General features: G+C 38.8%; 3 protein-coding genes across 7 annotated transcripts; 1 reads left to right on the top strand and 2 right to left on the bottom strand.

Moving 5' to 3' along the window:
* Positions 1–1,102: 1,102 nt before the first annotated feature.
* Positions 1,103–6,879, bottom strand: LOC131329418 (uncharacterized). Its single transcript, XM_058362518.1, has 5 exons — positions 6,298–6,879; positions 5,493–5,620; positions 4,579–4,691; positions 1,480–1,668; positions 1,103–1,320 (listed from the first exon to the last, which is right to left on the bottom strand). Exons 1-5 carry the CDS (start codon positions 6,675–6,677, stop codon positions 1,291–1,293), a joined length of 840 nt encoding a protein of 279 aa, XP_058218501.1. The 5' UTR covers positions 6,678–6,879; the 3' UTR covers positions 1,103–1,290.
* A 7,622-nt stretch (positions 6,880–14,501) lies between these two features.
* LOC131328353 (protein FAR1-RELATED SEQUENCE 4-like) lies at positions 14,502–15,809 on the top strand. The gene is made up of 3 exons (XM_058361302.1): positions 14,502–15,313; positions 15,409–15,595; positions 15,741–15,809. Exons 1-3 carry the CDS (start codon positions 14,502–14,504, stop codon positions 15,807–15,809), a joined length of 1,068 nt encoding a protein of 355 aa, XP_058217285.1.
* A 6,931-nt stretch (positions 15,810–22,740) lies between these two features.
* Positions 22,741–27,478, bottom strand: LOC131329545 (RNA-binding protein 1-like). Of its 5 annotated transcripts, none has more exons than XM_058362718.1 (3): positions 26,894–27,472; positions 24,890–25,872; positions 22,741–23,461 (listed from the first exon to the last, which is right to left on the bottom strand). In XM_058362718.1, the coding sequence occupies exons 1-2, from the start codon at positions 27,116–27,118 to the stop codon at positions 24,922–24,924; spliced, it is 1,176 nt and encodes a 391-aa protein (XP_058218701.1). In that variant the 5' UTR covers positions 27,119–27,472; the 3' UTR covers positions 22,741–23,461; positions 24,890–24,921. The 5 variants fall into 5 exon arrangements, with proteins under 5 accessions (XP_058218701.1, XP_058218700.1, XP_058218699.1 ...); XM_058362717.1 differs by lacking the exon at positions 22,741–23,461 and adding an exon at positions 24,387–24,665 and having other exon boundaries at positions 26,894–27,403; XM_058362716.1 differs by lacking the exon at positions 22,741–23,461 and having other exon boundaries at positions 24,703–25,872; positions 26,894–27,140; positions 27,423–27,478.
* Between the last annotated feature and the right edge of the window lie 254 nt (positions 27,479–27,732).

The raw sequence follows: 27,732 nt of genomic DNA, 5'->3' as shown, positions 1-27,732 counted from the left end.
ACCAAGACAAATTCCATCACTACTTGCATTCAGAAATACTACGCAAATAAAGGAATGAGTTTATATATATCACGGCACAAAATTTCACATTGAACCTCAACCACTCCACATCCGCGCATCGAACAAATTTATTAATGCACTGCAAGTGCTGCCTACAAGATATTCTCAACAGTTACAGTAATCGGACAAACAAGTGCCTAATGCAACTTTCAACATGCTTTCTCTTCTGTCATGGTCAGCCTAGAACCACAACCTGATCTGCCCCCAGTATCAAGGTTAACCATAATCAAATGATTTACCCTTTACCGCTTGTATACTATTTTTTTTTTGCCAAAGTTGTATACATCAGCGGGGGTTAGCGGGGGAAGTTGGTGAGTTAGTCCATAGAGGGTTCAGAGGCTACCCATAGCCCTAAGCCCACAAACCGCCCACAACGGGGCTCGAACCCTGGTCTCCCACAAGGGAGAGCCAAGAGTTACCAATTGGGCTACAAGCCCATTGGTACTTGTATACTAATTTGACTATTGCAAAATTTTTAGTCGTCTAGAAAATGTTCAATAATATAAATTGCAGATGACATATTAAGAAAAGGAATGTCATTGTAAAAGATTAATGGAGCAAAGTATGTGAACATGGCATGCTCAGTGAAAAGTTGGCAGAGACTAAGTTAATTCGAAAACTGTTCTGCGGCTTCTGCCTCTTAGGATGTATATTCTACCTTTGGCAAAATTTTCTTTTGCAATGCCTAGTGAAGACAGTCATCCGCATCCATCCAAATGCTGAGGATTTAGATTAAGTTTCACCATCACAAACATCACCCTTCTCAATCACAAAGGGTAACGGCTGGGAACTTTCTTTAACCTAATTACCTAACTCAATGACTGCACTAAATATCCATACAAAGTAAATATTCCACCATCTTATCACATGAAATAGGATTTTTTTTTTCTAATAAATTAAGCTTAATAGCAAGAAGAATTCAGAAAATTGGGTGCAAATAAGTTGGGCATAAAAAGGAATGCACCTAATTGAAAAAACATTTTGAGTTGTTCCTCTTCCATTAGCATATCAGTGCTAATATAGGATTTAATGAGTGAAAGAATTTCCAGCAACACAAAATTTTCATTCTTCCAAGGAAATGACGAATACGTCAAAGATTCTCCTCACCTGTTCGGGTGTTACATTTGTTGCTGGTAGACACAACGAGTAGTCGGGTATAGATTCTAGTAGCTTGGAAAGGAAGTGTGCAAAAAATAACATCACTGTAGAACAGGAAGGAACTGATTATCATCACCACCTTCGTACTAACGATGTGAGCAGCTGCACAAATATTAAATTACTAGAACATATTAGGTGCCATTATCAAGACATGATTGCAGATTTGCTAATGCTAAGCCCTAATCCACAGTCCATAACCATGAAAAGACATCAATCTGCTTCGAGTTTCAAAATGCAGGTCAAGCAGGAATATGATCATACCTCAAAGAGTTCAAATGGGCTTCCACGCCTGTACATATCACTCTTTTTGCTCTTATCATCATTAGGGATAAGGCTGAATAATAGTGCTCTCCACCCAATGAGTAACAAAGCAGTACTTCCCATGGTAACTAGGATAAAATTGGGTGGAGGAATATGACCTACCGACACTGCCCTTATGGCTATTCCGGCCTGCCAAAATACAGAAAATATGAGAAAGTGGCATTTAATTTTAATTAAACAGCGATACTATTTGAGGTATCAAAGGTCTAGGAGGAATACTGTGCATGTGTCTACACATATGGAAAGTGGAAGCTGATGTGCTTTCACAGGTAGATTTCACAAAACTTTATGAACTCCATTAGTGATTTTCGATCCTTGTATTACAACAATGTCCTTGAGACATAAAACGGAACAATGAGGAGTGCCTGTAGTGGGGTGGATCGAACACCTCTTGGGCCCGCCGGAATGGGCAGCCCAGACTGCACAAGGCTTGTTGGGCCAAACATTAGTGGGCTGACGACCTGCCCTTCCACATAAGCCCAACATGTAGGCCCAGAGTTTGAACCTGTTGGAGTCTTGCCGGGCCGAAGGACACCCAACCCATGGAACAACCCGATGTCAGTTGGGGTATATTCACTGCCGCACACGTGGGTCCAGCCATGTGTCTGCCGGGCGTCATTACATCACTAACCGAAACGGTTACGCGTGACGTCAAGTACTTGTGCTGGGCACGAGATACACGGAGAGCAAGGACCAACCATCTATAAAACCCCAGGGATAAAACCTAGGGGGGTAAGCTATTTCTAGGTCTCAAATCTGCTGTACTCTCTCCTCTTCTCCTCCAAGTAAAAAACTTAGGCATCAGAGTGTCTTCAGCTGGCTTCAGTCGGGTGGCACCAACAGTTGTTCCTCTTGTAGGTTTGCTTGGGAGGAGGTGAGGACCATTCGGATCTATCCATCTTGCTATCCAAAACCACCACACCACAGTGCCAATGCTCCAAACAATCAAAACATGCCCTACATGGAACCTTTGAAACAAAATGACCTAGAAAGATCTCATTACACTGGGAGATAAATAGCTTTGTGATTCCATTGTTAAGGGGAAAAAAACACCACTGAAATGTTTGATGTGGATTTCTTGAAAGAGAAATCTAGTTTATTTAGTGTGGAATTGGAGCCTTTGGTATAAATATGCTTTGATATCATTGGGACCACCAATTTTAAGCTATGTTCCATGGATCTTTCATTTTGGCTCAAGTACCCATGTCGATGTGTCCGACACCCATATCCTTTTGGACGCTCGGATCCTCTAATTGTTAAGATACTTCCAGAAAAAGAATACCAAATTAGCTAGAAAAGTGATATTCTGAGTATTTCACATAGACAGGAAATAGCAAAAACATAATTTTCTTAACCCTTTATTGTTTAAATCCATTTGTAAACATAGTTTACGGTACATAATCTGAGAAAATTATGCAATATATAATACAAACAAAAGTTCAAGGCGTGTCCCCATACCCGTACCCAAGTTGGGGACACATCCACGTATCCTAAAATTAAGTTTAGGAAGGTCCGACGCTTGGACTCGCACCTGCACCCAATACTCGCACCCAAGTCCATGTAACATAGATTTTAAGACGAAAATAAGTTTTTGACAACTCCAGTGGAGTTCTGATGAGGTGATTGTGCACCATCATTGTAAATCTATGACTCAGATTTGAATCCGACCAATAAAAGTTGCCAGAGGTTCATAAGAACTTCTAGAGACCCCGACATTTAGAACAGAAGATGCAAATGCCAGGATCGATGAAGTACTGGATGATGCTCCCAAATTCATTCCCATTGCTTGATATGCCTGGCCATACTACTCTTGTCAGATGCTGTGTCTATGTGCCGCTGTGAATACTCTTCAATGGTTCTATTAATTTTCAGATTCCAGTGAACAAGCACCTTTTGACATTGATTCCTTTATATACCAATTTTCAAAAAGATTGCCTCACTATAAAGTGTAAACTAAGTGACTTCTATCCTCCTTGTCAACCATTTCTTTCCACTCCCTTTCTCAGCAAGTTAGTAGTGCTATTTTACTTATCAAAAAAAAAAAAAAAAGTTGGTAGTGCTATTTTCTTTTGCAATTCCACTGATTGACTCAGATGTAAATGGTCGGTAGCACAATTACCATTGTCAAATTAGCACGCCAGAGGGCATATCAGATGCCAACTTTGAAGCCTGGTTTTCCTAGGTTTGGGATATCATTAAAAGAACGGGGACATCAATCTGGTATCCTTCTTTTGTAACCCCATAAACATTCAGAAACTGTACTAGATTAAGTCTCAAAGGAACAGGGTCCTCAAAGTAAAGCAAATCTCTTTAACTCAGTGACACAAAATCCGCGACAGATACACTTTGGAACCACTAGATATCATCCTATCAAGCAAAAAACAGAAAAAGAAAAAAAAACAGAAAAAGAAAAAAAAAAAAAAAAAAAAAAAAAAAAAAAAAAAAAAACAACTACATACAAGCACGTGTTCAGAAGGCCTTCACTCGAAATACATACATACATTCAGAGAGAGAGAGAGAGATGGTCTCGTCATGCGACACGTGCAACCAAGGCCAAGAAAAATGGATAGTGTTTGTAAAGAAACTTAAGTACTGAAGAATCTGCAAGCCAAGAACAAAACTTGTGCTAATGAACCATTCAAGAGCAAGGATGCAAGGAGGGGTGGCCACCAGATTACAAAAAGGCCCTAGATTATGCTAGTATTTCAATTGAACATGCAACGTCCCTCCAAAGATTAGACTCAAACAAATTGTACCAATGATGAACTAAATAATTAGCTTGACTCAACTAGGCACAATTAGTTAATCCCAACAAAAAGTGGTATTCTACAATCTACACGGATCTATTTCATTCAGTTGTGTCAATTCACAGAATCTTGGTCAATTCATCAAATATAATTTTACACATGCATCATGCGAAATGATAACATTGTATTTAACACGTCTTGCATCATTTGATTCCACTACAAACATATTAAGAGAAGGACTACATAAAATTGAAGAAAAAAAGGAATACCGAGTTAAAGATTATGAACATACTGGGATACCCAAAGACCATGACTTGGCCGCAGCAATTACAGCCTTAGACTGACCATTCACTCCTCGTCCATCCTCCCCATAACCCCCAAGAAAGTAAGCGCACAAAAACCATCCTGCAGAGACTCAAAAATTCTACAACAATTAGAATTATACATCTAAAGCTATCTCAAATTTACCTCCCTTAGTCCTTTATCTGTAAAAAGATTTCAAAAGCACGATTTGATAGGGTGTGTTCCAATTCTCTCTTTCACCCTTATCTTTTCAAATAAAATCCCAACAACATCGCCCAACCTCTTTTAGCTATTTTTACGAAAGAAAGCTCACTCCAATCCTTGCTATTATAAAATTTCAACACTTTTGAGTAAAAATTATGGCCAGGTCAATTTGATGAAGATGTTCAAAGATGAATGATTCCGTTCTCCCTTAGTTTCATACAAGTTCAATGGAATGATGGGAGCTCACTTTCAGCCCTTTTTCATCAAAATTAAGTTTGGTGAAGGATTGAAGATGTGCATCTCCAAGCCACTCTTAAAACTTTTTAACCAAAAATAAAGCTTTTGGTGACCTACATGGCATTTTGAGGACTCATATTTGTAGCTTTTGAAATTGTGACTCCAACCCACACTTCAAACTTGATTAATTTAGTATTACTAAATGAAGGAAACCACCATTTAAAGAGTGATGTTCAAATTTAAATAAGTAATTAGTTTTTTAATGTTTGTAGAGTCACTATATCTGATGAGAGGGAAAGATTCATCAATTTTGACATACCATTTCGATATGTGGGTTGGAGGAGTTTTTTTCAACATTACTCCTCCAAAGATTTGAAAATTAGTATTTGAACATCAAATAAACAAAACTGAATTCAACTCACACACATTTACACAAAGAAAGATGAAGTTAAAACCATATACCAGCAATAAAAGGATCAGCTGTGCGTAATGTTTCTGTGTCGAAAACAGAGAACCCATGGCTGAATCTTCCAATCGCAGCAAATATAAGTAACGCCAACACATCCCCCCCAGCAAGCAAAGCCACACGACTGCAAATTCAAAATAAAAAAACACAACAGTTACAAAGAAAATAAAAACAACCTTCCACATTGCAGAAACAAACATTTATGCAAACAAGTGTTGCATCATTTGACTTCCACGTTTAGATCATAGCAGAATTACCAAACAAAAACACTTTTTATAAAGCATATACAAACATTTATGCATAAAACACAGCAAAAGACAACAAAGAAGATACACATGCACAGCAGAAATTACCAAATAAAATTACTTTTTTGTGGTGCATGCACGCTGCATAGGGGTGCAAACTAGCTGATCTTCATATTGTTGGGGCTTGGCTCGATTACTAAATGAGCCTAAAACTTGAGCTCGATTGCTAAACGAGCCGAGCCCTTAACAAGCCGAGCTTGGTTAATCTACTAACGAGCCTCTTTAAAAGAGGCAAGCCTATAAAAACGAGCTGAACTTTTGAGTGTCGACCTCAGCTCGATCACTAAACGGCGAGCCACGAGCTGCTCGATTCGTTTGCAGCAAATACACGAATATATATACTGGGACTAAATGAAACATTAACACATATTGCACCATTAAACTTCCACATAAAAAGATACTACTACATCAAATCACAATTACCAAAAAAAATAACTTTTATACTGCATATTGATGAAGCCTTAATGAGTACAAACAACAGGGAATGAAGTAATACCCCCACTTGGTGATAAGAGAAGAAGAATCAGGTTTGTCCAACTGAATGACTCCCTCAAGGGGAACGCCCTCCTCACCGACGAAAGACACAGACGCGTCGTCGGTGCTCGTGGAAGGGGGCGGGGGAGACAAATTAGAGGCCGGACCTCCTCCGCTGGTCGTGGCTTCGGCGTTGGCGGCGGTGAGTGGGTTGCGGAGTTTGTTACCGGATTTGTTAGGGTTGGTTTTCGAGGGAAATCTGGTGGCGCGGTGGGAGAAAAGGGAGGAGCGGTGGAGGTGAGTTAAACGCGGCGGGGAGGGGAGGGAACAGCGGCAGGTGGCGGAGGGAATGGGCGCTCCGGTGATTGGAGTTCGGGTCGGTATCATCCTCATCGTCGTCATCTGGCCGTTGGGTTTTCTTCTGTGAAGTTTTGAGGGGACGCAACTAGTGGCTGTGGCCGTGGCTGTGGCTGTTCTTCGCCTTGATAATATCAATCGCTCGTATCTAGATTCAAAAGATGAGGAGATTTCCCAGGAGTAGATGCCACGCGCGGAGCGTGTTCATTGGTTGCGTGGCGAGTAGTATTATTTCCAAAACAGAAATGCTAGATTAGCAAAGAACGGTGCAAGGAAGACAACAAAAACCTACGTGGAAAGTTGGTGGGTCCCACTTGCCCCTTCTCCCAGCTTCACAAACGCAGGCTCGCGGTATAAAAAGAAAAAGGGGAAATCAACTTCAAAATTCAAAAATTGGAAATTTTGAAATTTGAGGGCCCAAACCATCCAGAAATTTCACTCTCTTCCCTCTCTCTCTCACACTCAAATATTTCTCTCTCCCGCAGAATCTTCTGTTTCTCATCTTCATCACCACCACCGACACCCACCACCATTGAACGCACACCCCCACATTACCGAAGCAATCATTGCCGCCGTATACCGGAGTCCTCAACGACGCTGCCCCACCACCACCATCAACAACCACTTTATGAGTTTCACTGTTAGGTCCGTGTCTGCTCTGTTCTCTCTCTCTCTCTCTCTCTCTCTCTGTCTTCTAAGGCTCCGTTCTAGAACACTTTCTTAAAAAATAAGTACTTATTTTATATTTTTAAATTCAAAAATAATTTTTTAATTTTTTTTACACCGTATAAAAGATCTCAATGAGATCTATCAAACAAGATTCATATTGATAGAAAAATTATTTATGTAAGCACATGATTTTTGAGCTTGAAATTGCCTTCTTAAAAAATAAGTACTTATTTCCATTTCCGGAACGGAGCCTAAATTTCGAACTTACAAGTTTTCTATTTACCCAAAACCACTTTGGTTCGATTTATTCTTCGTGATTTGTTGATCTAATCTCGTCAAATAATGAAAAACCAAATTCAAAATTTTGGCAAAACGGGCGCACGATTCAAAAATTTTAGTTTTAAACCACATCTCTCTGTCTCTCTCGCTAACATTTGACCCCAGAGTCCCAGACCACTGATAAGCATCCGATAATGCAATGTAGGGTGCGCTAGTTAGCTAATTTTAATTAATTTAATCGTTAATTTAATAGCTTTCAATTGCTTTTACTCGTAATATAGTTTAATTTTGCTTTGCAGAGAAATCGTCTAAAAATAGGAATTTCAAAGCTCAAAGCTTGTCACGGATATTCAAAGTTCAAAATTGACCAAGAACAAAGTAATCGGAATCCAAGCCAAAGAATTCAAGGACCCGAAGGTGACCCGTCGACTCGAGGAGGGCAAGTCAAGGATCAAGAAGCAAGGGGCTGGACTTAAAGATCTCGACATCGGTAGACAAGAATTTATTCAATCGGTACCGAGCAAATCAACAGAAATCCTTGAAGCAAGCTCAGCATCGATAGAACCCAAATTGTCCAATCGGTACTGAGCCCTTATCACAGCAACGTAAGGCCTTCACAATCGATACCGAGGGCTTCAAAGGGCATCTTTTGAGCATCTTGGAGAATATTCTGTGCGCTTACCTTAGAGAATATAAAAGGGGTGATGTCACTTTGTACAAACATAGATTGTATTGCATAATTTAAATCTAGCCTAGATTTGTTTGATTTTTGAATTGTTCTTGATTGTTCTTCATTTTCAACACTTTAATTTTAATTTCCTGCTTTAGTTAATTAGTTTTTGCTACTTTTGTCTTCATTAAAGTTGTAGCCGCTACTCCGATCTATCGTTTAATTTAATTTTTTTAAGTGTTGTTATTTCATTATGCTTAGTAGATTTTTGCTTGCTCTTATCTTTATAGATATGTGTGAATAGTTTTTTAGAGTTGAGTCGTAAGGTGATTAGCATCTCATGGCTCGAGTAAAAATTGTATTTTTCATCAATAAAATTTAAATATTTGGTTCAAAAATCGATGTGTAGTTCGGGTTTGTTTGTCAAATTGCCAATGTGTTAACCTCTTTTATCATGTGTAGGTAAGAGCATCGCATACTTACCACACATGATACTTGGAGCTTTGTCGCTCGAGGTGTTTGCTAAATAAATTCTAGAGCTCGCTTGATAATTGAACCATCTTATCTTCCGGTTTAGAAACCTTAATTGAGTATCTTAAACCGCGTAATTGGGTAAAAATGTGATATAACTCGAGTGGGTGTTAGGATCTCCTAGACCTAACCTGCCTTTTATCCTAGTTTATTCGCCTTTTAATTTAGCCTTTTTACTTTCCACCGCAAACGTAAAACAAAATTGGCTGACTAAAAACCGAAAACCTGTGCTTACTTCTACAAATCCAACCAAGCCGTACTAATTATTCCCCTGGGTACAATCCTGGTCTTCCGGATTATTATGCTTCAATTGGACGCTTATACCCTACCCTTGGGGTGATCTTATTTAATATATCGATGAACAAAGCAACCACTTCATTGCCCGTAATGTGTTTCCTTCTCTCTCTGTGCAATTATCCATGGACTAGCCGAGTAACAAGAAACGAATTCGAGATGACTCCACGAGTCCAAGTTGGACTCGCCCGATGTGGACAGACTCAAGGACAACCTCATCGGTAACCTTGACGATTCAAATCTGTGCACGACTTTCTAGAAGCCTTCGACGACGCCACGACGGTCTCCCAGCGAGGTAACGGAGTTAATCCGTGTTTCAGCTGACGGGTTTGGTGAACTCAGTGAGTTGGAGGGTTGATGATCAAATCCTGAGTTACGACTCGTTCAAGTTTGAAATTGGTGTCGACGAAGTTAGCTTCAACGGCGAGTATGTGGCTCTAGACGGGCTGTTCGACTGCTTAGATCTGGGTTTCCGGTCAAACGATACGGCAGTGCCTTTGTGGCCGCCCGAAACGACGTCGGTGGAGTAGTTATGACGATGAACTTGTGTTATTTAATTGTGTTACTTGTGTCAAGGAGCATATTATAAAGATCTTTGTTTCTTTTCTTTTCTTTTCTTTTTTATTAGAACCAAAATCTCTAGATATATGTAGGAGTGGAAGATCAGGAGCCAAGGAATTACCGAGATATTTGTCCATTTTCCTCTTAATTGGTATATAGGATGATTTTGTTTGGTCCCATGTTAAAATGGGTTGTCTGATCTAGAGGTTCTTGATCCCAAAACTTGAGTCACCGTTGAAAGTGCCTAGACTTGGTGGAAGTTTACCAAAAGGCAGCAAAAGTTGCATTCAATGGCCTGTAATGAATTTTATTAGAGCATCTCCAACAATCACACCAAATTTTTAGCCATTTAAGCAAGAAAAAGTACAATTTCTCTCAATTGGCTAGTTATTCAATACATGTGTACCCAGTAGCCTAAGCAAAACCATTAACCATTTGTACCAAATCAATCCTCTCCCCTCTCTCGCCCTTTCCCTCTCTCTGAAACTTGCAACAGTAGCAACAGAAACCAGCAACACAACACCACGGCTATTTCCAATTACAAACCCAGAACCTATGTTTCAGTTGACAACCTCAAACCCACAAATACAAAATCAATCCTCAAAAAAGTTACAAATCAAACCTCAAGATCAAACCACAAATTAATTCTAGTCAAAAAAACATAAATTGAAACCCACAAATTCAAATCCAGCCGACATACACACATATATACGCCTCTATATATACACACAGTATTAAAAATTCCAAAAACCTACCGAAAAACTCGCCGGAGAGTGGAAGCAAAGCGACAGAGGAGTCGGAATCCGATCCACGGGCAACGGCAGACGATGACGGATGACGGCGGGCAAGGCATAGTAGCGTGAGTTTTGATTCTGAAATCCGCCGTCATCGATTTACCAGATCCACGTCTGGGTTTGCTTCGAAGGCGAGAGAGAGAGAGGCAAGCGAGGGTTTAAAACCTCGCCACAGCAGGCGAGTGGTTTTGGCGACGGGTTAACTGGCGAGGCCGGAGCGAGGCTGTTGTGTCTGGGTTTGGGAGCTTTTCGTCGCCAATTAACCGGAAATCTCCAGCAGCCGAGGCTGCTGGAGATGCTCTTAGTAACATTTACATCGCTACAAATATGCTATCTAATCGTATGCTTTTCAAGCTCTCGTACAAGGTTTCTAATCTGTTGGGCACATATTTTTTGTACCATTGATCAATTTCATCCAATAATTGTCAATTTGAATGCTTCTAATGTACCAATAATCTGCCCTAATTGAGTCTGATAAACTAAGCTCTGTTTGGAACTTAGGAAAAATAAAGGAAAATTAAAAACCCTCCTATTGTTTGATTGAAAGAGAAAGAGTGAAAAAAATAAAGATTTCAAGTTCAGTAAATAGTAAATTTTACCTCTTATTTTCCTCTCATTTGCAGCACAATTAAAACCAATTACTCCATCATAACCTAACGTTCATAGTCATCAGTTGACTTGGGTGCAAAATTCATATTGTAAATGCACAAAAACCAACTTTCATTCACTCTGTCAATGGAACAAATAGAATAGCTAAAGTTACAAAAAGAAAGAGAGAGAGAATGGAGTTCCGCTCCATGACAACAACTCCTCCACCAAATAAAGACATCGTCTATCTAGTCTGCTTAATAAATGAACTTCAGAAGCAACAAAATGGAATCATCATATCCTTCTAAGCACGTTCGCCACAAATTTGCCTAGCGAGCTGGATGTCTTTGGGCATGATAGTAACCCTATTGGCATGAATGGCTCACAACTTAGTGTCCTCAAATAGACCCACCAGATAGGACTGACAAGATCAGATCAACGAATTAATCCTAAAAATTCACAAAAACCATTGACGAGATCAGATCAACTAATCACGAAGAACAAATCAAATCGAAGTGGTTTTGGGTAAATAGTAAACTTGTAAGTTCGAAATTTTGAAAACAGATAGAGAGAGAAGCAGACACAAACCTAACACTGAAACTCAGAAGTGGTTGTCGATGGTGGTGGTGGGGCGGCGATAGTGAAGGCTCCAGCGGTATACGGCAGCAATGATTGCTTCAATGATGTGGGGGTGTGCGTTCGATGGTGGCGGGTGTCGGTGGTGGTGATGGAGATGAGAAGCAGATGATTCGGTGGGGAGAGAGAAATATTTGAGAGAGAGAGAGAGAAAAGAATGAAACTTCTGGGTGGTGAATTACTAATCCCCCCCCCCCCGGTGTCAGACACCCCCCTGACACGGGTTACCTCTTCTCCCTTTTACCCCCGACCCCATCACCCCTTAAACCGAAAATGGCCCAAATATATCCGAACTCATTTTCTGTTATTTTTTTTATTTAATTAATAATGTTTATAATCTGTATCCTTTTTCTTTTTTATTTACTTAAAATTATTTTAGTGTTCCGATTTTCTATCCGGTTGAATCGGAGAAAAGAACTTTTTTTTTATCATTTTATCTTTAATGGTCATAATAAATTTTTGATCTCGTAGAATCAAATATCTCTTAGGGCTAACCAACAAGAGCCCTAGAGTCAAAATTTAATTATGGCCATTTAGAATAAAATGATCAGAAAACTAAAATCTTTCCACATGTTCAAACAAATTGAAATTTGGAACACTTTTAACTTTTTAACTATATTTTTAAATATATAAACTGTCTAAGAAGGTTAAAAAAATTAAGTATTTCAAATTTCAATCCATTTGAATTGATGGAAAGATTTTAGTTTTTTATTTTATTTTATCCTAAATGGTTATAATTAAATTTTGACTCTAAGGCTCTCGTTAATTAGGCCTAAGAAAGTCGTAGAATCAAATATCTCTTAGGATTAATCAACGAGAGCCTTAAAGTCAAAATTTAATTATGGCCATTTAGGATAAAATGATCAGAAAACTAAAATCTATCTTCCGGTTCAAACAGATTGAAATTTGGAACACTTAATTTTTAACTACATTTTTAATATATAAACTGTTTAAAAAGGTTAAAAAAATTAAGTGTTCCAAATTTCAATTCGTTTGAACCGGTGGAAAGATTTTAGTTTTCTTATCATTTTATCCTAAATAGCAATAATTAAATTTTAACTCTAAGGCTCTCGTTGATTAGCCCTAAGAGATATTTGATTCTGTGAAGCCAAAAATTCATTATGACCATTGAAGATAAAATGATAAAAAAAATAAGATCTTTCTACCGATTCAACCGGATTGAAAATCGAAACATTTAAATAATTTTATATAAATAAAAAAGAAAAAAATAAAGAGTATAGACATTATTAATTAAATAAAGCAAAAAAAAAAAAGCTCGGATAATTGGTTCTGCAACTTAAGTTGCAGGTAATTGCTTCAACGTTTCTTGCAGGTGATTGCTTCAAGGTTGCAGGTAATTGATTCTGCAACTTAAGCAGGTGATTGCTTCAACGTTGCTTGCAGGTGATTGCTTCAAAGTTGCAGGTACTTGATTCAAAGTTGAACTTGCAACATTGATAGGATTGTTGCATATTGCAACAATTCGACTGAACGTTGACCTATATATTCAATTGCCTATATATTTACTTCTATATGCCTTGGTCTATATATTCATACTTACTCTCATTCACCACATCATCACAATTTTCCTCTATTTTGATTTCATTTTCGTAATTCATAAAAGAACATTATGAATCAGTACAATTTTTCATTTTCGGAAAGTTGGTCAGTTGGGAACGATGTTGCGAATGATGTTCCTTGTGGGGAGAGCAGCTCCTACGTTGGGCGTGATTACACAGCAGAATTTACGACTGATCAGGTTAGTTATTAATGTTGTTATTGTACATATTTGTTACTTATTTTTGTTAATGTTCTATGCATCTCGATAGAAAACATCGATCGGAAGCCCACAAGCTAAGTAGCACGCAGAACAGGAATAAACTTGGAATTATTAGGTCCATAAATAAAATACTAGGAATTAGGTCCGTAAATAAAATACTCCAGTAATCAAGCAATTCTTACTTTTTTTGAAGCAAACAGATATAATATGTGTTGAAATGAAATGCGAGACTTTGGTGACACGTGGGAGCTGATTTGTGTAGCAAGTGTGAAATGTGAGACTTTCTTTTTTTCGATCAGATACAAGGGCAGTATGAGTGTTTTTGAAAGTGTATCCACCACAATGAATTGAAATCTTTAAACCAAGCCATATTGTAGTAGTATTGGAACGTTTTTGAAAGTGTATAAGAAATGTTGCTGTTCTACACAACACACATCCTCTTTGGAAGTGTGTTTTTTTTCCTGTAAATTAACTTCTATACCAAAACAGTAAAATAGCATACGGACAGGCCCCTATGAGCCGAAGAAAATCCCCCCGCCAAACGGAACAATCAATTCTTAATCATGTTTCAAGCATACCAGCTTCCCACGTGCACACACCTTCACTTATATGCCACCTAAAGCTTACATGCAAGAATCCATATTTTTAATATACGGGATATTACATTGTGCTTATACGTATTAATTTTTTTTGTTATAGATATTTGAAACTAGAGCTGTCATGGTAGATTGGGCGCGGAGAGTTGGCAAGGAAAATGATTTTGTGATTGTTATAAGTAAATCTGCTAGTATAAAGGGTAACAAGATGCCAAAGTGCATTATTATTTGTGAAAGGGGAGGATTGTATAGACCGCCATTGGAAGGGCATTCAATGCAAAGGATTACCGAAACTAAGAAATGTGATTGCCCGTTTAAGCTGCGAGGTATACCACAACCTCCAGACGGTGTCATGTGGAGTTTGAAGGTTGTTAAAGGTTTTCATAACCATGAACCAGCGGAAAGTTTTGAGGGACATGAGTACCCGTCAAGGTTGACCCCAGGCCAATCCAGCAACAATTAGTTCGTGACATGTTTAGCAGCACCGCGCCTCGAGAAATTTTTAATTTGCTGAGACAACAAGACTCGTCAATTAGTACAGGAATTAAGAATATATACAATGTGAAGGCACAGTATAAGAAAGAGCAACTGGGGGGTCTATCTCCTATTGGGTACATCTTGAATGAATTAAACGAGAAACATTACATTTACAACTATCTTACAAATGAACACACCAACGAAATCATAGATATTCTTTGGGTTCATCCTACAAGCCTAGAGCTATCTGTCAATTTTCCGTCCGCGTTGATTATTGATGCGACATATAAGAGTAATGAGTATCGAATTCCACTCTTGGAAGTTGTGGGTATCACATCCACAATAAAAACTTACTCTCTTATGTTTGCATATTTGAATAATGAGACAAAAGAGCGACTGATATGGGCATTGGATACTTTAAAGAGATGGATGGTTGGAAAAGGGGCAGCGTTGCCATCGGTGGTTGTTTCAGATAGGTATCTGGCACTTCTTAGCGCCATTGAAATATGTTTCCCCTTGGCACATCACATCCTTTGTATTTGGCACATAAACCAGTGTGTAATGAAGAAGTGCAGCCCTATGCTTGGTACGAGGTGGGACGAGTTTTTCGAGGCATGGCAGTTGCTTATTCATTCATCGACACCAATGTCTTTGCAACAGAGGTGGAATGCCATGTGTGGAAACTTTGAGCAATACTCTAATGCCATACAATACCTTTGGGATATATGGTTCGGTCCTTACAAAGAGCGATTTGTTGCAGCATATATAAACCAGTTTATGCACCTCGGGAGCAATTCAAGCCAAAGGTAACTTTCCTATAGTCATTGAATGTTTACTGTTCTGCACTAACGAATACGTTATGTAACTTTCCTATTTATCACAGTGTATTATTAAATTGCAGGGCGGAGTTTGCGCATGCGAGGCTCAAACGATACTTGGGAGATACCATGTCCTCTCTTCAAACATCTTTTCAGAAAATAGAAAAGATGTTGACCGGTCAGTTCGGGGATATTCAGGAGTTGTCCAGAAATCTCTCAACATTTCACGACACATACATCTACATGAAAACATTTATAGTGAAATCAGAGGTCGCATTTCATTACAGGCAATGGACTTGATCCATAAGCAGGCACAACGTACTGATAACGAAGCCGGCCTTTGCTTTTGTAAAATCAAAAGGACACACGGATTGCCATGCTTTCATGATATTGCACTTTACCGTTCTGTGGACAGACCAATTCCGCTAAGCTCTATCCACCCTCATTGGAGTACGTTGTCCATGCACGCCCAGAGGCGTACTGACGAGGGAGCATGATCATGATCCGATAGGGCAGCTCAGCTTATTGAAAGATTAAATGAAATGGATTCCGACAGTCGAGAGTCTATGATGGACAGGTTTCTCGATATGGCAGATCCATCTCGTTGCACAGTTCGACCCCCATCATACAACACAGAACATAGGGGTCGACCTACAGGCAGAGATGAGCAAAATAGAGGTCACATACCTTCCTTCACAGTATCCACTTCAGAATCTCGGGCCTCACGTATTCCAACATCGCGAAGGAGCAATGAGAGGGATCACCTCGTTGAGAAATTTCCTCAGCAGTATCAGCGTTATATTTCCCACTGTGTTGACGTTCGACCCAACGGTCATTGTGGCTTCAGGGCGTTAGCTGCGCAACTCTAAGGTTCTGAAGATGAATGGGCTCAAGTACGACATGACCTTATCCAAGAGATTGAACAAAATTGGGTCCTGTACAATCAGCTTTATCCAGAACGTAATTATGTATCTCAGGTGCTACAAAGACTTCATTGCTTTTAGCCATCGGCACCAGAGGATCATTGGATGGATTCTATATCATTAGGACTTGTTATCGCATCAAGGTACAACGTTAAACTGCATACATTCGATATGATTGCTTCGAGTTGTTTCACTCACTTGTCGTTGAGCTCACATCCAGTTCCATTCGTAGCGCGCACACGTATAGCTATTGGCCATATTAATGGCAATCACTTCGTGCAAATTTTCCTATACCGTTATTACCCTGTACCCCCCATCATGATATGGTAGAGGCCAAATGCATCAAATGAAGTACATAGATGGGATCATCCTTATGAAGCACGTCTCCAATTGTGGTACGAAGTAATGCAAATAGATCTACCGAGACAACGACCACAATTTGGCGGAAATATTAACTAAATTTGTGTACTTATTTATGTTCATGTATTGGTTCTATATACTCAATTATAATTAAATGAAGTTTGATTTTAGTTTGCATTTATGACTGTTCACAGAAATATAAAGTAAATTTAAGTGGATTCAACATACATAATTTACTTGAAAACTCAAATATAGAGGTTTTAAAAAAATGACGAATAAAAAATAAAAACAAGTAGTTAATATATTGGGCCCAAAAAATTATTTAATTTAAACACATTATTTCATATTCAATATTAGACTTGTTTGATAGGTTTCGTTGAATAGATTTCAAATATATAAAATTTATTTAAAAAAATACGTGATTTCAACATCTTCGAACAGTTTATATATTAAAAAGTATGGTTAAAAAATTAAGTGTTTCAAATTTCAATCCGTTTGAACCGATGGACAGATTTTATTTTTCTGATCATTTTATCCTAAATAGTCATAATTAAATTTTGACTCTAGAACTCTCGTTGATTAACCCTAAGAGATATTTAATTCTACAACTTTCTTAGGGTTAATCAACGAGAGCACTATAGTCAAAATTTAATTATGACCATCTAAGATAAAATGATCAGAAAACTAAAAATTTTCCACCGGTTCAAACGGATTGAAATTTGCAATACTTAATTTTTCAACCTTTTTAGACTGTTTAAACTATCACAAAAATATAGTTTTTCCGTTTTACATTATTTCACCATCAATATTAGGCTCGTTTGATAGGTTTCGTTGAGTATATTTCAAAAATATAAAATTTATTAAAAAAAATAGGTGAAAAAAAAGTTATTAATATTTACAATTTTATACAAAAATAAAATAAGTGAGATAGAGAAATGAGTGAGAGAGAGAGAGAGCGCGCAAGTGGATGGGGGTAAAACGGGGAATTCCCCGTGCCCGGTGTCAGACCCCCCCTGACACGGGGGGTGATTAACAGCTCTCTTCTGGGTGGTTTGGGCCCTTAAAAATTTCAAAATTCCCAATTTTTGAATTTTGAAGTGGGTTTTCCCTCTTTATCCCGCGTGTTTGCGTTTGTGAAACTGGGAGAAGGGCCAAGTGGGACCCACCAACTTTCCACATAGGTATTTGTTGTCTTCCTCACACCGTTCCTTGCTAATAGCATTTCTGTTTCCAAAAGGTGAAATTACATAGAGACCCCATCATCTATACTTATTTCCCATGGACGCACCCTAATGTTTAAAACTGCTCACACTGAATCCCCTATTTATAAACGTTACACAAATGTTCCCCTTTTGTTAAATGTCCGTTAAAACATTACCCGAACGGATTCCAGGTTCAAGGACGAGCCACCGCTACTCGAAGAAAATGGAATCAACATGCCATAGATTGAACCCAATTGGTAAGAGAGAAGGGTAAATGACTATATGGGTTATGTTTATGTTTGTATATAGGGTAGTGATTTTCACACTCCATTTTTTACCATTTACACTCCATTTTTTCCTCTTTATTCATGTGAATTTACTTTGTTACCTTTAGTAAGTTCACTTTTCCACACATGAAGGGGCAATATAGTCAATTTGAATCAAATAAAGACAAAAAAGCAGTGTAGATGATAAAAGAGGAAATGTTAAAATCAATTCCCTTGTTTATAATGTGAATATGTATATACATATGGCTAAATCCTATGGATACCTGGTATTGTGGCAATCTAAACAAAGAAGTTGTGGGTAACAGTGGCATAGTGGGCAAATTCGACGACGGTGAAACCGAGGGAAGCATAGAATCGTAGATATAGTCCAGGTTTGGGTTGGGTTTGAGGTTATAAGTTTAGGTTCGGTTTGAGGTTTAAAAATGGAAAATCAAAATTGGGATGAGGGAATTGAAACATGAGTTTTGAATTGGTTGAATTATGTCACGCCCTCAATTTTCAATATAGATAATAATCATTTTCAATAAATAAAATGACAACTAAAGTATCAATAATACCCAAATGACATATCTTTCCTCGTTCTCAAAGTTTAATTCAAAAGCTACAGTCCTGGCTCGAGGCCCAAGTTATAAAAAGTACCAAAATAATATTACAATTTACATTAATCATTCTTTCAAACACTTCTTCTTCTTTTTTTTAAAAAAGAAACTAATGCAGAAGATCTCCTCTTTTATACCTTCGAAAACAGGATCAACATGCACGCCATGCCAACTTCTTTGCTTTGTACCTGAAAATGATAGGTTGAGCTACACTAGCCCAGTAGAGAAATCTATACTCAAATTATATGAAAATGCAATGAAACATGCAATAAGGGTGAATGAGTTTCAATGAACGGACACGAGATACAAAGGAGTTACCAACATGAACAAACAAATAGCCTTCGGGATTTCGAACATCTTAGAGATCACCCTAACCATCAACACGTCGACTAAAAGCAGCATTTAAAACTCACATCAATCAAACAAATAACAACAATAGTTCAACCATCTCAGAACTTTTCGAATGAATGCCACTAACCACATTCTCATTTCATACCATTCACCATAGAACCTTATTTCAAAAAAAAACTTTACTTTTTGATTTCCAAAACAATTTAGAGAAAGTTCAAAACCATCATAGGTCAAGCTCCGTTGATTCGAGCTTGAATGCCGGAGTCCGTTGATTTGTGCCCCAATACCGGATCCGTTGATTCGCTCAAGAATACCAGAGGATTTTTAGTAAAAATCCTCTTTTCAAAATCCAAAATCCTTTCTTTAATAAAACCTTAATAGAATCAACCGTTCATTCTCTTTTTCAACAGCCATGATCCCAAGCTGCAAACAATCCAAACGTCAACATAAACTTCTAAAATCAATCAAAATTCTCTTCATCCCGGAGAGACATTCAATTGTGTTGCCACCCCTTGCGTGACAGAGAATTCTCTTCACCTGGGTTTCCGCATTACCACACCTTGCGTTGCGGGCCCTTTATTCAAATTCTCAATTCAAGCATACGCACATATAAGCCATCGTTCAATGTACAAATAAGCAACATTTTCCAAATTCACATTGTAATACAAACTCGTAAACATGTCACATCGTACATTGATAATTACCTTAAGTCCACATTATTCCTTTAAGTCTATTACGACGCCCTACGTCACTTACCAAACCCACAACGACTCCCCGACACACCACCCGTCAGGTTCTAAACGAGAATCTTATAGAACGAATGCCAAAGGACCTTAAGAAGATCAACTAGATGAAGCACGAGGATACGAGTCATAATCTTATCCATCGGATCACTAAACAAGCTCGTATCTACCCATAATTCTCACCACATTACCCCTTATAGTCCACGATACTCCTATCAACCTTACGGTACGTTTCCTATCCAATGATACTAATATTATACTCCAAGGAGTACCAAGATACAAGATCGAACGAGTCATTAGGATACAATTAATCATGCTCGAGAGTGACTTAAACATGTTCTAATTATATAGGGAATCATAACATGGAAAGAGAACAACCTTAGGTATAGCCACAAACATCGGCAAACCGACACATCTCTACTCAAATGGTCATAACTTTCTGTGTATTAAGAGTTTTAAGGTGATTTTGGTGGCAAATGAAAGCTCACTTCAATGCCTTCGATTCGATATAAAGTTTGCATGAATCGGACATCGGACGAGAAAGTTACGGCTGTTTGAAGTTGGGCTGAAACCCAGAAAGCGAGCAGAATTTCCAAAGAGGAGAGGGATCGATCCCTCATGATTGGGGATCGATCCCTAGGCGATTTTGGGCGATTTTCTGCAGATTTCGACAGCTTTTTTGAAGACACAATAGTTGACGATTCTAAGTCGATTGAAGCACAAAATCAACTCATAAACACATAAAGAGAGTAAGAAATCCCTACCTCGAAGCATATATGCGAAGATCCAACCCAAACGAGCGAGCCCTAGCTTTTGAATTCGAAATCTTCCATGAATACTCCTCTCCGAGCTCTATCCAACCCACCACAAGCTTGAAATCACGTCTAGAGGGTGGAATGGAGGTTGATCTTCGTGGGTTTTGAGCTTTGGGGTGAAGTTTTGTGAGATGGAGCAAGAGAGAGAGAGAGGAAGCCGAGAGAGAGAGGGAGAGTCGGCTAGAGAGAGAGAGAGGGATGGGAGACTTATGTTCTCCTACAACACACACACACCCTTTATATACTAGCACACAAACTAATTGCACTCACACTCCCTCAACTAACAATCTTATCTCAATGACCCCAAGTCCAATAAGTTCAAAAAAAGACACATCTTCCTCATTTCTTTTTAATAATAAACCTTTAAACAATTTACGAAAAAAATATGGGTCTCTACAAATTATCATAGATGAGAGGGTCAGTATGGACGATTTTAAGGGGTAGAATTGTCAATTCTATCATTTCGTTAATAAAAATAGTGATTTTTTTTTTAAAGTTAGGGGGTATTCGCGAAAAACATGTATCGATGAGGGCATATTCATCTAATTTCACCTTTCTAAATTTCACTAGAATCACTGAAAAGAGTTTTTTTGTTCCTTTCCTCTTTTAAAATATCTATATTTGGTATAATTCGCCACTAAACTACTAATTTGAAAAATTTATTCTCTCATGTTTCTGATTGTTTCCTATTTTGCCAATTGTTAACAGTAGTTAACATTTTGGACAGGAAAAAAGACATGCACGTAACACGCGCATAACAATAGCTCCAACAGATTTCTGTCATATACATAAATAAATTACGGGGTTCTTAAATATTGTCCAAAATTCTTGTTTCTCTCTTAAAATATCCATATTTGGTATACTTCGCCACTAAACTACTAATTTGACAAATTTATTCCCTCAAGTTTCTGATTGTTTCCTATTTTGTCCAATTGTTAACGGTAGTTAACATTTTGTACAAGGAAAAAAGACATGCGCGTAACAAGAGCTCTAATAGATTTCTGTCATATACATAAATAAATTACTGGGTTCTTAGATATTGTCCAAAATTCTTGTTTCTATTGTAAAGATAGAAAACAAACAATGGAAAAGAAAAGCAGAAACATTACCTGTTATTAGAGGTGGTAAATTGGCGGATCGAAACGAGTCATGGGTCAAATATGGGCAAGTCCAATACGGATGCGAGTCCAGTACAGGTCAATAATATGTAGGTTAAAACAGGTCATGTGATGATAACTTTTTCCAAACAGATGATTCAGACAATAGAGGATCCAACCCGTTTATTGGCAGATTTGGACACTTTTCTGATAATACCCAGATTTGCGCCTAACCCCTATGTATACATCTGTATTTTCTCATTCGATTTGTGAGGTTTATGGAAGTTTGATTGGTGTGAAAAAAATTGTGGGCTGAATTCTTTAAAATTTCCTAATTGAGTGATTGGTCATTTGCAGGAACTAGGTTCTCCTTTCTATTTCGATAGCAGAAACGGGGCCTTAAATAAACAAAATGAAAACCGAAAAAGAAGCGATCGTTTTGTCAATCATCTGTTTTAATTTCTAATAGTTATTACCGCAAATGGTTATATTTTGGCGACAAGACATAAAAGCTATACATCAGTACAGACTTTAAAGCCACAAAATGATACAGTATTATTTAAAAAATAGAGCAAATATTTGAATTTTGCTTGATTTGTGTAAAAAACCTCGATTTGTTGAGGCTTGAATCAAGAATTGAACGGAATATAAAAGAGTTTTTTTAAACTCAACTCCGCCTGAATCTCAAAGGCATGTTTTTCCAATTGTTTTCTTTCCCAACCTTTTTCTCAAAAGCATGGAATCATCTCTCCTTTGAACACAAATCAAAACACCACAAGAATTGGTTGCCTGGAGATGATTTGGGAGCTTCTACTATTTACCATAGGGCTGTCCACGGGTCAGATTTGGTCGGATTCGGGTCGGGTTGGACCCGACCCGATTTTTGTCGGATTGTTCAAAGGGTCACCCGAGTCCGACCGAAACCCTAGTTGGGTTCAAACCGAACCGAGTGTTGATTGGTTCGGTCAGGTTCGGTCGGGTTGTAAATCAAAAACACAAATTCACAGTAAAATACTAAAATCCCTCAAAATCGCAGATCTGGAGTAAACTATCGCAAAAAAACAAATTTCCATTTACAAAATCACATCACAGCTGAGAGAGAGGATTACAAGATCTGGAGGAATTTCAATACAAGAATCCGGAGTGATTTCCCACGGGCCATGGTTGCTTAACTTGCTTTGGTCACTGGGAGACGAACTCTTTGGAGTCTCCACACAAGGATCTGCATCTATTTCCCTTGAAACCTTGATCTCCGTACAAGCACCCACATTCAAGGTCAGAGAGAGAGAGACAGAGAGAGAGGTGTTCGATTTGGGAGAAGAGGAGGCGTGATCGATTTGGAGGAGGCGGCGGCGTCGTGAGGAATTTGGAGGACCGGAGGAGTGTGGAACTGGAAGTCTGGACGGGTAGGGGTTTAATTACGTTGTATATATGTATTTGCCGGTCGGGTCGGGTTGGTAGAAAAATTATTAGATGAACCCGACACCCGACTGACAACAGGGAAAATTTCAGATTTCAAACCCGAATCCGACCCGAACACCCGATCAGAACCGTCCGCTGCCTTCATTTTTCGGTCAGGTCGGGTTGTCGGGTGGATCGGATCGGTGGACAGCCCTAATTTACCACAAGAGTTTCCAACTCATGGAAAGTTCAGAGACAGTAAATTCAACCGCCAAAGATCCCCGTGTTTGTCAAGCAATCACCACATTCAAATAAGGTCATGCGCACGCACTGGCTCGGAAGTTCCAACTATTCGTCACTGAGATGGTAACTCCATCAGCTAGAAATGGTTACAAACTCGAACAGCAGTGAATAAGAGTCCACTTGTTACTGTGGCTGCATTTTTCTATAAAAGTTGGATAGAAAATAGGCGCACATTTTACGAAAAAAGAAGAGTATTGCCATATGGAAAGTAGAAATCCAGCAAACAAGTGGTGGCATCTCAAAAGAAAAATAATTATAATCCAGCCACATGTCTCTTAACATTACTATCAAACCATTTATCCCGATCACAGGCAATATGGAGGAATGTACCTCAGCATAGTAGTATTTCCAATCATTTACCTAATAGGCTGGAGGGAAAAAAACGTAGGAAAGGTCCAAATGCAAACTAAACAACTAGACAACCATGCTAAGAGTGAATTTTCACCTTAAATGAAGCACAAATACTTTATCCTAGTCTGCCTCTAGTGTCGACATTCACAAGCCTGAATACTTGTTGGACATGCAAGGTGGAAACTTTCTTTATTAACGGGAACGTCATTGGATACGTTAGGGACACGGTTCAGAAAAACAAGCCTTATGTCCAGACACATATCGGGACAGTAAGGGACTAACCTTGTTACATATTTGTTTCTTCCATAATTACATCTCCATAATTGAGTGCTAAACTACAGTTAGTGAGCTAGTAAATTACTTTCCTTCTGATTCATCAGCATTACTATTTTAGCAAGTAGCTCTAGCATAGGCATGCATGATCAATGATGCTTAAGCTATCAGGGCCTAAATTTTACATAGATCAAAACATGTCCGGTGAACTATATCAATACGGTTTGAATCCTAATCAACATTTTCCTGATATTGTCTAGGTCACTCTATGGAACAGAAACAAAAAGTGTTAATAACTCCAAACTAAACTACTCATCACATAATAGGCCTAAATTTTGCTCCGCCTATCTTACATAGATCAAAACACGTCCAGTGAACTGTTTCCATAAGGTTTGAATCTTAGTCAACATGTCCCTGATATTTTCTAGGTCACATCTATGGAACAGAAACAAAAACTGTTAATAACTCCAAACTAAACCACTCATCACCTAATAGGCCTAAATTTTGGAGGAGCAATGGAAGTTAGGAGGGTTGATGGGCTGTCACATGCACGATGCACTCTGTATGAGTCAAGTTTTTTCCAGGGTAAGTAGGAATATTTTTACCCCCCGACTGTCGATGGGCTGCAACATGCACTGCAAACAAACCATATTCTGTCTTGGTACCATACCAAAAGAAAAGCAAGCTGAAAAATAACACACACTTGTACACAGAAGTCTGAATCCTGTACCATGAATGATAACAACTAAAATAGTCACAGAAAGCAATTTCCTACAGTTAAGAGAAACATTAAAAGAAAAGGACATTTGCAAAGTCAGAGTAAACCAGAGCTAACCCATTAGTGTAAGAATCTACAAACCTGTCAATGCCCCACAAAGAGATGCAAAGTAGTCACCTAGGCCCTATTTGCCCATCAATACCTTCCTCGTTTCCATTGCTAGACGTATCACCATCACTTCCAGCCGTATCCAAGGACTTCACATTTACAGTTTCCCCATTCATCGTCGCATCCGCTGTCACTTGTGCATCATCACTGTCGCTTCCGCCCATATCCAAAGAGTCCACTTCTACAATACTACAGCTTCCAACTTGACTTAATTGTCCATTCATTCCCGTCTGCCCAATTCCATCGTAACCGTTGGTACCTATTCCCGTTACTCCAACCCCACCATTCATGTAGGCAGGATAGGCGACAGGAAAATTGACATATGGCAATATACCTCCCCTAATCCAAGGACTCCGAGGTGCCAGAGGAGTAACCCCGTAACCAATTCCATTGCATCCCCCAAAAGGAAACCTAACACCGAAAAAGTTTGTTCCATACGGATACCCAACAGATCCACCATACCCTGGAAAAGGTCCATAACCAGGGAGAATGCCGCATTGAGGAGAATAAGGAGGGTAATTCCCATGTTGATAGTTATTAAAACTATCTCTTCCACCTCCCACTCTGGCATTATAATCATTGTGACAATTACCATTATTTCCTTCTTTCGGAACAGCCCTCTTGACCTCCACAAGCTTTCCAGACAATTCATGGAAGCTCTTCTTTGTAACGTTGTCAACAGCTTCCTCCGAATCAAATGTGATAAACCCAAAACCCCTAGGTCGGTTTGTGGCGTTGTCGTGCATCACAACTACATCTGTAATCAGACCAAACCTCTCAAAGTACCCCCTGAACTCCCTTTCAGTTACACTAGGCGCTAAACCCCCTACGAAAATTTTCTTGGTCCTCAACACGTCGGTTCTCCCACAACTTCCTCCACTATTCCTATATGAGCGCCTACTTTGTTGCTGATTTTGGTGTTGTTCACTCCTGGGTATAGCTTTACTCACTTCTACCTATCAAACATGGGAAAATCAAATAAAACAACCATACAGAGACAGTTTCTTTCCAGCAGAACATGGGCGGAAATGGAGAACAGATAACACAATGTTACAAATGACCTAGAAACCCTAGAAAAGACTCCTGGGTATGGCTTTTCTCACTTCTAACATGGGAAAATCAAATAAGACAATCTACAGAGACAATTTTCTTTCCTGCAAAACAAGGGGGGAAGTGGAAAATAGATACAACATAACAACACAAACGACTTAGAAAACCCCAGAAAACACTCCTGGGTATGGCTTTTCTCACTTTTACCTATCAAAGCTGGGAAAATCAAATAAAACAACCACAGAGAGATAATTTTCTTTCCAGCAAAACAGGGGCAGAAATGGAGAACAGATAACATGAACATAATGTCCTGAACGATTTAGAAACTGTATAAAACACTCCAGGGTACCGGTTTTCTCACTTCTACCTATCAAAGATGGGAAAGTCAAATAAAACAACCATACAGAGACAATTTTCTTTCCTGTAAAACAAGGGGGAAACGGAAAATAGATACAACATAGCAATATGAACAACTTAGAAACCCTAGAAAACACTCCTGGGCATGGCTTTACCACTCCTAACAATAAAAACACAAGTAAAATCAAATAAACCACAATCACCCAAAGACCACAAATTTCCCTACAAAGTTAGAGAACATATTTGGGAAACGGAGTAAAAATTAGGGCTTCCTGCAAACACCTACATAAGGTGATAAGGGTATGAAAGAAACAAAAACCCTAGAAAAATAAAATAGGTTTTTTTTTTAACCCAATAGGTTGGCCAAGTGGCCTTGGCTTGGCACTTTGGGTTTGCTCCTCTTAAGATCTCATGTTCAATTTTACTCGCCAACAACTCTTGGGGTCATCTCAGCCGACGCGTAAGCGCGTGAAACAGCTGCGGAAGGGGCTGAAGGGTTTAGCCAGGGTGCACGCAAGCTGGCCTGAGACACCCTGCATTACCAAAAAAAATTAGGGTTTTTGCACATACCATCCTTTCGAGAATGCAGTGGGTGTCTCCAAGGGCTCGATCCACTGCAGAAGAATCTTCCAAGGAAACAAACCCGAACCCCCTAGGGTTTCCCGTTTCTCGGTCTTTGGCAACAACGGCGGCGACAACGGCTCCATACTTGACGAAGTGAGCCTTCAAAGCGTCCTCAGTCGTGCCCCTTGAGATTCCTCCCACGTATAACTTGTTCTGGTCGCTGTCCGCCATAGCTTCTCAGAAGCCAAAAACCCTAGAAAAAGAACAGATTTTTTTGAAAAAAAGCCTAAACCCTAGTACAGCAGAAACGCTCTGTTAAAGAAACCCAGAAGCCCTAAAACCCCAACTCCACAAAACCCAGAAATTCGTTACGGATTGTTCAGAAAACCCAGAAAATAAGTCATGAATCATGAAATTAAAAACATGATAATTTTACATGGGGAGGGGATTTTTGAAGAGAAAATTTTGCAGGGAAACTTTTGAAGTTCAAAGAGATTCAGAAGGAAACTACTCTACAAGTACTTGCAAAATCTACCGGAGTACTACTACCGGAAGGACTCGTGAATTTCGTCCAAATTATTTCCTGTAATTAATATAGTATTAATTACTACTCGTAGAAGTTATCCATTGAGTCGTGGGCTCAGTATAACAGGCCGGGCCCAGTTCATTTCATTCCCTTCTAAGGAAGCCCACTTAAATTCGACATACATTTGTATTATGAGAAAATCTTTTTAAAGGTGCCGTGAATAGTTGTTTAAAGAGCCAATCGCGATCGTCCAAAGGTGTTTTAAAAGGTCCGGATTCTCATTAACAATCGGACCGTCTAAAATTGTTTAGACAGTTGC

Source organism: Rhododendron vialii, chromosome 6a (assembly GCF_030253575.1).
Source record: "Rhododendron vialii isolate Sample 1 chromosome 6a, ASM3025357v1".
Lineage (NCBI taxonomy): Eukaryota > Viridiplantae > Streptophyta > Magnoliopsida > Ericales > Ericaceae > Rhododendron > Rhododendron vialii.
The sequence above is the reverse complement of the archived record's forward strand: the minus strand, read 5'-3'. Positions and strand labels throughout refer to the sequence as shown.

Coding starts and splice junctions, on each gene's coding strand:
- LOC131329418 (XM_058362518.1), bottom strand. CDS start 6,677: ATGACGACGATGAGGATGATACCGACCCGAACTCCAATCACCGGAGCG. Junction 4,692..5,492: donor AGCTGATCCTTTTATTGCTG/GTATATGGTTTT, acceptor GAGTCTCTGCAG/GATGGTTTTTGTGCGCTTAC. Junction 1,669..4,578: donor CATGGTCTTTGGGTATCCCA/GTATGTTCATAA, acceptor GTATTTTGGCAG/GCCGGAATAGCCATAAGGGC.
- LOC131328353 (XM_058361302.1), top strand. CDS start 14,502: ATGTTTAGCAGCACCGCGCCTCGAGAAATTTTTAATTTGCTGAGACAA. Junction 15,314..15,408: donor GGGAGCAATTCAAGCCAAAG/GTAACTTTCCTA, acceptor ATTAAATTGCAG/GGCGGAGTTTGCGCATGCGA. Junction 15,596..15,740: donor CATTTATAGTGAAATCAGAG/GTCGCATTTCAT, acceptor TTCTGTGGACAG/ACCAATTCCGCTAAGCTCTA.
- LOC131329545 (XM_058362716.1), bottom strand. CDS start 27,118: ATGGCGGACAGCGACCAGAACAAGTTATACGTGGGAGGAATCTCAAGG. Junction 25,873..26,893: donor ACTGCATTCTCGAAAGGATG/GTATGTGCAAAA, acceptor CATGTTTGATAG/GTAGAAGTGAGTAAAGCTAT.